This window comes from Astatotilapia calliptera, chromosome 2 (assembly GCF_964374335.1).
Source record: "Astatotilapia calliptera chromosome 2, fAstCal68.1, whole genome shotgun sequence".
Classification (NCBI taxonomy): domain Eukaryota; kingdom Metazoa; phylum Chordata; class Actinopteri; order Cichliformes; family Cichlidae; genus Astatotilapia; species Astatotilapia calliptera.
Window position 1 is genome coordinate 26,672,298 of NC_137423.1, and position 10,986 is coordinate 26,683,283.

Genomic DNA, 10,986 nt, shown 5'->3' on the forward strand with positions numbered 1-10,986 from the left:
CTCAAGCAGGGGGATTACTGATCAAGTGATTACGGGTATTGTCAGGGAGTCTAGTGAATAGCCAATAGCTAGCTGAGTGTGACTGCAATAGCTGCAAGAACATAACTGTAATGGGCTTTGTGGAAGAGATTAAATATATATTAAGACATGGAGATAGAAATGAGAAAGACAGAGAGGGAGAATAAAAGTTTCAAAAAAAAGAAAAATGCTGACTACAGTGTTACAGATCTTTACAAGTGACAAGGTTTGAAAATGCGCCTCCTTTTCTTTTCTTTAATCTACTCCTCCCTTGGCTTTTCACATCTGCTCCATGCAGGTAAATGACATTTTGAAATGAAATATAATCTCTGCCACAAACAACATTGCCCACTCTCCTCGAGAAGTTTTGCTCACTGAGCTAACAAAATGGAAAACAGCCGTCACACGGAGCTAGACTGCTGGCACACACATCCCCGATGCACCTGATATAAGCCGTTTGTAAAAAAAAAAAAAAGAAAAAAAAAAGAAAAGAAAGAGAAAAAACAACAGCAACAACAAAAAAACTGTAGCTTTCTCCCTGTTGGTTTTGACTTAAAATGCACAGCATTTAGACGCCATTCCTCGTCGGGAACAGTGTTTCCTTCACAGCAGCGAATTTGTTTAATGGACCACTAAGATTTTGCGTGTCTCCTCCTGTGTGGTTCCTGCAGTGTTTATTGCCGTCTTTTATGTGGTCAGCCAGCTCCTCTTGTTCATCAGAGGGCAGCGTTGATATCATCTTCAATAAAGGAACGCAGACTTGGCCTGTCGTTGTCGACTTATAGTTCAGAAACTACACCATTATTTGAGTTGTGGTGAACTGATGTGTGAAGCAGAGATGGGCCTGTCTTGCTGGTTTTTTCAAAGCCCACAATCACTGACTCACTCACAATATAAAAGCATCAGTTATCACATTAAAACAATGGAAATTCTAATCATTCTGTTTGGCTATCTTAGCAAATGCCATCTGCTGACAATGATATCTTCAGTGTGCCATGACATTTCATCTATAACCATTTCCCCCTTATCACTTACAATTTATGATATTTGCCCAAGAAAACTGAGCAGATACATAAAGGAAATCAATAGACAATTCAAAGACACCAACACTCGCCAGATGGTCTGAGTACTTTGGAAAAAAAAAAACCCATAAAGACTGATGACTGTCAGAAGCTGGAGAAATCTTTAAAAGCAGCAACACAAATGTTTGATGCAATCATAGGATATGCTGATTTCAAAAATCAAAAAACTCTTTCCTTACACTGACTTATAGTTTTCGTACTTCACAGCTGCTGAAAGTGGCCAAATGCCCGGCGTTTGTGAAAGATAAATGGAGATTTGAAGCCACCGCGGTGGCAAGGGAGGAAATCTGTTGTTTTAACAAACAACATCTGCCAGCTACATTGATTCCAAGACAAATAACACCCCGACAGCAGCACTTCTCCTCAGGTTGGGTTTAAGAAGATCTTTTGAAATTCTGATTAAAAATTCATTGTGTTGAAACTGCCTTGGAGTGTGTTCTGTGTTTTTGTATTTTGAATCTCATTACTGTTTCAGCTATGCGCCCGACTTAATAAAATACAGCGAAGGGCATCTAATGACCAGCAAATTAGGTCAAAATAATGTTCCCTTCGGAGATTTGGCCTTTGGAATTTTTCCAGCTCTTTTTTTTGTGTTGGCTTTACCAGGAAGCCTCATATGACTGTGGCAAACAGTAGCAGTGGCTGAAATCATGCCAGGAGTATTTCAAGAAAACGGCAAGAAATTCAGGATAACTCATTAGAATTGTATCAGCAGTAACATTAAGCATGAGATGCAGTGTGCTGCTAAACTAGCAGTTATTTCTGTAGCACTTGTGTTAACAATTACTTATGATTCCAAAGTAGCTCTTAAAAGACAATAATGATAATAACACATTAAAAAATGTTACAAATTGTGACCTAATTGGACACAGTCGCCATCAACAAGGATTGGTCAGCCAGCTCCTCTTGTTCATCAGAGGGCAGTGTTGATATCATCTTCAATAAAGCAGCGCAGGATTGGTAAATAATTTAAGCCCCATATGGGATTCAAAGTGGCATCAAGACAACAAATTTCAGGTTTCTCTATCACTTCATCTTAGTTACCGAATGTATTTTGCTAATCGAGTTGACGAGAGCTTGTTATGTTAATGGCGATATGAGTGGTGTTTTTCTGTTTTCATCCACTCACTTGACCCCTGTTCACAATCGAAACGAGATCACGAGCTCGTAGCTAAATTATGCGAGTGCCCCAGTGCACTGCTGACTCAAGATGCAGCACAGAACTGAACTGAACACTGCAGCCATCAATGTTCCAGTTGTCCAGTTGTTTGAGTCAGTCTCACACAAATAGCTGACATAACTATCGGATCAGAGCATCCCTAACTCGATAACTTGTCATCTATCTTTAAACTCAGGTTTTTTTTTTTTTGTTTAAATTTACATTTTAAGTGTGTTATTTGAAAACAGGGCTGTCAGTCACCCTCTTCTGCTGACATCCTGCTCCCCTCCCAGAGGCTTTGCAGCTCTCCAAGCATGTAACCTCATCCGTGGCCATTTCTGTAGCACTCATTTGACTTAGGCCCATATCAAGCCATCCAAACAGGCCTCTGAGACAGCCCCGGCCTGCTGGCCTCAAATTCACATCACTGTAGCGTGGCTTATGTTAGCCTCAGAGGATTTTGCACAGTCACTGTGCTTATGAAATACATGTTTTAGCTAAATTTGGGGGATTATTTTTATTTTTGCAAAACGTCGTAGTCTGCATATATAATAAAACTATGTCTTTTCTCAAATTCTCTTCTTTTGCACCAAAATCATGGAGCAAGCCCACCATATTTTGACCCTGACCTTTATTTTTGATGAATGATGAAGTGTGTCAAGAGGCATTCGGCACAAAACACTAAAATTTACCCAGAAACAAATATTAAGGTCCAGACCAGACTTGTAGTGTTTAAGGGTGTTTGCACGTCTCTACATAGATGCATACACAAACGTGTATAAGCACATGGCTCATACATCCACAAACAAACCCCCATCTGTGCTTTCAACACAGCTGGACTATGATGGCATGTCCTGGTACAACCTCCCCCCTCCATAGCCTAAAGAGCTCTCCCTCTCTCTGCCTTGGTTATACACTCACACACACACAAACACACTTAGCAACCTTAAAAAACATCCTTACTTATATTCTTTTTTCCTCTTGCTTTTTCTCACTGCAGTCTTTTGTCTCTATCCCTCCTCCCCCCCTCAGCTTCCCTCTCCCTCTTTCAGCTGCCATGTTTCCCTCGTCACACCTTTCAAACTGAGTTACAGCCTGCGAGAACAAGAACCGTGGCACCTCTACAATCACCTGAGGAGCTTCTCTCGGCCATACCCTGTCTCTCTCAGACCAAGCACTGCAAAAAAACATGTCTCCCTGTCGCTTTGTTTACCGTCCATTCACACCACCAACACCACCTCCACAACAAACCCCCAAAAGCTAAAGTATATGAAAAGATTTAGTAAGGGCTCTTTCAGTGTGTGCTCCGCAACATATGTCATTTGTCACATGTGCTCGGTCACAGAGCAGGCCGCTGGTGTAAAGAGACCGTTGGTGTTTCTCAGCAACATGTGCAGATGTAAAGGTTAAAGGTAAAGGTTAGTAAAGATGATTTTTTGAATGAAGTGTCTAGACAAATATTAGGCATTGCTTTCTGGAGTACTCATGATGGTGCTCATCAGTGATGGTGATATTCCCACCTCGGTGTAAATACAAGCATCTGCTGGAGTTTTTCCTCGCGGCCATTAAATTAAATGTGCCTTAATAGGCTTCTCGCACGTTCCGATGCTTACAGTATTCCCACGTACGATCGCCAGAGATCGTCTTGCATTACATCCAATCTAACACCAAGTCAGAGTGCAACACATACACAATGTGCAACATGCAGAGCTGTGTTGAAGATATTTGTTAGATATTTATAGCAAACGTGCTTTTCCTGAAATCTCAAACTATCCCTTTCCTCTCGCCTTCTTTCTCTTTACAGTGACACTGTGCACCTTGCAGGTACTCTCTTGTCCTTCTTCCTATTCTTGTAACTAGAAAAAAAGACAAATGCAGTCAAAATGTCCAGTTTTACCAGTGTTCTTTTCCACACTCTCGGAGTGAAACGGTTTTATCTGTGGCTGACAATGGCGGGAGAAGGTGGGTGAACGGTGGCGTCAGAAAAGCATCTGCTACAAGGTTTAAGGAGCTGCAGGATTCAATAAAAGAAGGGTAGGATCATGTAAAAAAAGGCTGGCAGAGGGGACACACACCATTAGCTTAATGACAGAATGAGGAATGAGGAATAGCGAGATGAGATTCAAAAGCCAACCAGTGCAAAATTTGCCTTTAACAGGAATCAAGGCGAGTAATCTAATAAGTAGCGTGGCAAGGAGAGGCAGAGAGGGCTTGATGTTTTTCCCCCCTCTGCCTCAGGTAAAGGAAGAAGAAGAAGGGTAAACAGCAGAGAAAAGGATAGTGGTGCCATTAAGTTGGCTAGCCGTGACCATCAGGAGCATTAATGCTGTCTGCTGTGCTTTCTTCAAACTGGTACCCTTTGCTTTGAACTACTCCTGCCTTCTTTGTGGGTATTCCTGACTCCTAGCTTCCATGGCTATTATGGATCCCTCCACTGGTAATTACACATTTCGCAATTTCTGATGTCACTTCAAAGCAACAACAGTCTTGCCACGAAAGCACACACCGAGTCGCTGAAGTACAAAGCAAAGCCTCGAGGATTATTGAAGCCACGCATTGTTTTTTTCTTTTCTTTTCTGATGGCCACTAATTCAATTAACAGCACATGCTAACAGCTTCAAACCAGCTTGAAAGAAATGGTTCCGAAACAAGAGCAGGCTTTCTTGGATTTCTGTGCTTGGTTTCTGAAAGGCTCAGCAGCTAAACTGAAGTTTAATTTGAATTTGTGCACGCCTTCTAGTTGCTCTCCCAGTATTGCATTATGTGTTAAAGGATGCGCAGCAAATGAGGGGGCGTGATCTTTATGATGAGTCAGAGTGGAGAGCTTTGGCACTGGCTGTCCCAGACCAAAGAGGGAACGCTCACTAAAGCAATATCAAATGTGAAACTGCAGAGAAAAACAAAAAGAAGCCAGATCTCATCTTAATCAAAGCACTGGAGCTTGTTTCAAAACACTCCCTGAACCCTACTTTTGTAAAACCGCGTCTGTTCATAGAGTAGATGTGTGCTGCTGCTGACAAAGGTCTGAGTCATTCACATGGGGCTATTGATGACAAAGGAGAATCTGAATGTCCACTAAATAATTGTGACAGCTTGCAGAACAAACAGCAGTGCTGACAAAAGTAAAACCCAGAGCACAAGAGCTCCACAATCACTAGAGGCAAAATCTCTTAGGCCTAGAAGTCAGCAGATAAGTGATATTTAATAACCGTCATCTCTACTTTGTTCAGTACATCGGTAGAGACAATCGGAGGTGCTTGTGGACTGTTGTGAGCTCAGCATGAGCTGTCTGCGGTTTGCGAGCTCAGCTTGACAAGAGACTCAGGGCACTCGCTCGACAAAGGCATCAGATCGTGCATTGATTTTGCAATTAAGAAGACTTTTTGTGTGTTAAGCACGCAACTTTTTTTTTTTTAATATGATGTAGCAGGTAAGCACTCTGCCAGAGAACGAGTTATCAAACATGCATTTTAAAGCACCACACTGTGACATTGATGATTGCCCATCTTTTTGTTTGCATCATGAAAGGTTTAGAGTTTTCTCATCTGAAGTTTAAGGCAGGGTTGAGACAGTGCTCTTGATGGAGACGCAGAGACACGGCAGCAGGAAATGGGGTCACGTCTCCCACAGGATCCCCTTCCTTTTGCTAAAACTCTGTCTGCCCCCAAATTTAATTAGATTCTGATATCAAGCCTTCCTCTCCTATGCTTCCCTTCCTCTTCAACACGCGTGAAATTGCATGGCACTATCTATTATTTATTCACTCTCATTTGCTTATTGTTTCTTATGGATGCCTTTGTTAAGGCACTTGCAGCTCTGCTGCCTGTGATAGGATGCTCTGCTTCATCTCCCTCACTGCTCAGACCCACCTCCTCTGCAGGTCTGAGCCCAACTCATTTGCTGGCGTTGGTTGGGGAGCTATGGATTTTTTTCCCCTTTCACCCAATGACAGCACGGTGAGGTGCTATGAGGGCTGAGTGCTAATGAGCTGACTCTGCAATGCTGGGGGAGATGCACTGTAACACAGGGGGGAGTCAGAGGACGGAGCAGGCGGAGGCGCTCTGGCACAGGGAGAGTCAGAGGGGCCGTTATGAGCGTGCCACAGAGGGGTTACAGGGACACAACCTCACCATCCAGACAGAGCTGCGTGCCCACAAAGTCAGCCATTCAGCCTAAACTGAACTCCTCCTCTGAAATGACATAACAAAATGGCTCTCCGGAGCCTGTTTCTTCCAGTTTTGTTCGTGTTGAATCTGTGTTTCTGCTTATTTCAAGAAACTGCAGCTAAAAGGATTACAAAAACAGGTTATTTACTACATCAGCAACTAAGCAAAGTTACACCAGTTGCACAAGAGAAGTCTGATAACCAAATAATAAGACAAAACATCATTTGTGTGATGAAATTAAAGGCATTCACACTACTTGCTATAACAAAGACGCTGAAAATCTATAAACTCCATGAAATTGGACTACAGATGTGAACTCCTCCAGGGCTGAGCCCCTGGTTTGTGCAACTGGCAGCATGTTTACTGCATGTTGCCAAGGGAACTTCTTTTACAATGTGGGATTCATACCAGCTCACGTAAAACTCATGCAGGAGTGCCATAAATGTACTAACACTGCGTGCTCCCTAACTGTAGCCGATGTCGTTAAAAATGTGAAAGACACATTTAAATGTTGGAGAAATTTCTAGAAAATTCAGGATATATTGAAAGAAAAAAAACATGATTTTATTAGAACAAAGATTTGTGCGAGAAAACGTCCTAATTTTATTCCCCGCTGTGACTTTAAGAATCACAGTGAAGTGAGAAGAACTTGTCTTGTTTCCTCCTGCAGATGCTGTAACATCTATAAGCTCGTGAATAATCGCGGTCACTTTTCGAGCACAGAAACACATTAAAAAAAGAAAAAGAAAAAAAGCAGACTTACAGGCATGGGTGACCGAGAAGCTGTTGGACGACTCGAGGTTGTCGACATTGTAGTTGAGGTGGAAAGGCTTTTCCGTGGTGTTCTGGTTGGTGTTGTAGAGTTGGACAGCGAACCTGAACGCGCTGTGCTCCTGCACCGTGGAACGCATGAACAGTCCCCCTGGAAGAGATGAAAACCCGAGATCAGACAAAGCGCTCACACACGACCGCCAGCTCTGACCGGCATTTTAAGGAGTGAGGGAGAACTCCGTGTAGTGATTTAAAACACGCAGCTGTTATTTAAAAGAATACGAATTTTTATGTTTATTTTTTTTTAACCCGCGCGCTTCTCTGTAACTCTTCGGACAACGCAGATGAACCGCCAGTGTCACGTATATCTTATGTTTAATAAAAACCCTAAAGATGACAGTGACACAGTCAGTGGTGGCTTTAATGTATTTTTTTTTTAAAATTCAGTGGATTTCAGCCTGCAACATATGAGAAATCAAGTTGGTCTCTTATCATTGCGCAGAGCTCCGCGCGCCGTATCCTCTTTAAAACGCAATCTTGCAGTTCAAATGTCCGTTAAAAACAAAAATCACAAATCTGCAGCCGTGTAACAACAAAACACTTACCGATATTTATCTGATTGGGAAATCCAGCGAATGAGCGGTCAAAGAGCCACAGTAGAAAGAAAACCACGCGCTGTGCCATTTTCTCCGACCTGTCTGTTCAACTCCTTAAAAGGCTCTGCCTAAGAAAATTCATATGTTCTGGATTGAAAGCCGGGCGCAAAAGAAAATCCAGCGGATAGATGATGGTCGCTCACAGTGCACCAATTCATTCATTGAGGTGCTGCCCAGCTGCAGAGCATTTTTTTGCAACTAAAGAAAGAGAGGGGGAACCGAGTGAGCAAGAAGGATAGAGAGGGAGAGAGGGAGGAGGGGTGGGGGTGGTGGGGGAAAGAAGGAGCTGATCTGGACTCCGATTGGATCCGCCAATGTTGGTCAAACTTGATCTGATGTTAAATTAAAAAAAAAAAAAAAAAACCTCAGCCCGCAAGCGACGACAAGTTATAAGAGCAGCACTTGCGATATTAGCCTGCTGTGGGATGAATCAATTAAAGGAGAAAAAATAAAATAATAATAAAAAGAAAAACACTGCAATCTCAGGTGGCCGATGATTCCGTACAGCCCGGCCGCTTCCAGCTGTGGTAGTTGCTGCATTTCAAGGCTCGATGAAGACGCTGGATTTGCACCATATGATTCAACCGGCGGGTTTTTTCTGTTTCCACGTTTGTGGCATATCTAAAAAGTTTGTGTGCAAGAAATTCCGCTATCACTGTATCGATCCACTGTCGAGAAAACAACACTTTGAAGGCTACGTGTGATAAATACTTGTAGGACACCCAGAGCGCCCTGGGTACGCAGAGCCAACAGAACTGTCCGTGGTCCTGAAAACGTCTAAAAAAACAAGTCTAAAAGAAAGCAAAAAACATGCATACTGCAGTGTTTCTATTGACCTCACCTGAAAATATCAACATGCAAAATACATATTCGGCTTTCTTTGACAACTTGGGGATAATCCAATATCAGACAGCCATCAACAAACTCGTGTTATTTACTTTAAGTTGTACTCCTCTATTGAAACATCTATCACCCCTGTGATTCTGTGAGAGAACAATTAAGGGATTACTGGCCCATTTATCACCCTCACCAAAGCGCCTTGAAAATTGAGTTTTTAATTGCATTCCAAATGACTGGGGCTTCCGCTATTGATATTGCAATGTACTGAGTTCCTTTTAACACAGGGCAGACTGTGCATTCTGTGTTTAACTTTCTACCATTATTTTTATTTTGCATTAAAAGGCAGCATCACGATGCAACCTGATTTCTTGCAGTCATATTTCTTATTGGCATTTATAAGAGCCAGCAGTGAGATCAAGTATGGGGCAGCTGGTCAAGCATCATTAGCAAATAAATAATATGGAACTAGGATCATGCACGTGAAGGTGTGTGTTAGTCACCCGCGTCAACCCAGCAATGATGCTGCATGACCTCGTCATCAGAGAGTGACACTTCCCTTTCACCAGGGGTCAGATGACATCTGTCCCCCCCCCCCCCCCCCCAACCCCCACCCCCCACTGGGCAGCTCTCTGGGGAAAAACTGCGATGACATCACATCGATTCTCTGGTCCCTTTATTGCTTCTGTGTCCAAAGTTCAGGATGTTGGTTACTTGACCCTAAAGGCTGAAGTCATGATGATCAATGTTAAACCATGACCTGAAGATTTTTCTTGCCTGCTATTTCCACAAATTCACATCACACCATAGCCTGGTTTAAAATCTCATCGGTGGTTTGCAACATGTTGTCACTCCCAAAGCGTAGAACGGGCTGTGGTTTGAGGGGGAATAAGAGACCACCTGCTGATTTGGTTACAAGCGATGCAAAACAGTTATTTGGAGGAATACCAAAGGAGCTGTTTAATAGATCATTTACAGTAGATGCTGATTCTCTGTGTAAACCAACCTAATCATGCATCATTTCAAACAAAACCTACAAAGAAAAAGCATTATTCGCTACAAGGGGAGCCCAAGTAATTGAGATAAGACCTCAGTATAATTGATATTAAATGACGATGACTGTGCTGCATTATTTGCAATTAGGACATTTTGGCCATGGCGCATTATCCTCTGCAGGAATTACAGAGTGTAGAAATGTGAAGATACAATCTACGTGAAAACAAATAATTATATGATCCGGCCTTTTGGGGGGATTTGAGAGGAGTGTTACTCGAGCAGGCGTAATGAAGAGACTAAAAAGCAGATGAAAAGATGTTTCTTTTTATCTCACGATGATGACGATGATTCACAGGCAATAGCTCAGAGCAAGGCAAGGCTTACCAGCAAGAGTTATTCATTTGTTCCCTGCATCCTCCTCCTAACACAACAGGATGGAACCTTCGTCTTTGCCCATTAGAGGATATGTGAGCAAATAAGTTAGAAACTCTAATATTTATTAAAAATGACAGCGTGCCTCTGTGGGAGGCCTGGAGGCAATAAGTGCAGCTATTTTTAGAGTTGATTTGCTCGTGATTGCTGGGTAATTATTTTGTCATCCCGACATAACAAGCTTATGTTTTCTCCAGGATCAGAAAATAATCTCGACATGCGAACATGTGTAATGTGGTAATCATTTATAATCAGCAGGTGGAAGGAGTTTCTATTATTTATTGCCACAGATTGCCTCATGTCGGTAGTTCTCAAACTTTTTTGAGCTCGTGGCTCCTGGCCAGCTGGAAAGTTTCTGCTGTTGCTGCATAAACGTTGAACATATTGAATGCAGTTAGGCTCATATTTTTGTAGGACAAAAACATGATTTTTGTAGTTTTGTACGCCAGCGCAGTGGAATTTAAATCAAACAATCAAGATGTGATAGAGGTGCAGAGTTTTAGCTTTTATTTAAGGGCTTTAACAAAACGTTTTCTAGGAATAGCTTTAAAATTAGTGGCATTTTTATACAGAGTCGCCCATTTTCAGAGGCTCATGAACTGGACAAACTAATGTAGTATTAAAAATAAGGATTTATTTTAATGGTTATAAAGGTTTTCACTCCTTTATTGAAATACACACCTATACCATAACAATACCTCCACCATGCTTGACAGATGATGTGGTATGCTTCAGCTAATGAGCTTTTTCTCTCCTCCATACTTTTTCTCTTCCCATCATTCTGATATAAGTTCACCTTGGCTTCACATCTGTCCAAGGGTTTCTTTTCTTTGAGATGTTTTTAGGCGAAGTTCAATCTGGTCTTCCAG

General features: G+C 42.2%; 1 protein-coding gene across 11 annotated transcripts in view; it reads right to left on the bottom strand.

Annotated features, from left to right (window-relative positions):
* LOC113035105 (glutamate receptor 3) overlaps positions 1–8,849 on the bottom strand; it is a 96,571-nt gene extending 87,722 nt beyond the window's left edge. For 3 of the 11 annotated variants that reach the window (XR_013911695.1, XM_080307049.1, XM_026190440.2), the window contains exons 1-2: positions 7,802–8,845; positions 7,189–7,347 (exon numbers count right to left, since the gene is read on the bottom strand). Coding sequence is in view for 8 of the 11 variants with exons in the window: in XM_080307049.1 (XP_080163175.1) it covers positions 7,189–7,347; positions 7,802–7,880 (238 nt within the window). In the remaining 3 variants the exon portion in view is untranslated. Of the gene's footprint in view, positions 1–7,188; positions 7,348–7,801 lie in introns of all 11 variants that reach the window. The other 8 variants (XR_013911686.1, XM_080307036.1, XM_080307051.1 and 5 more) reach the window with 6 other exon arrangements.
* Between the last annotated feature and the right edge of the window lie 2,137 nt (positions 8,850–10,986).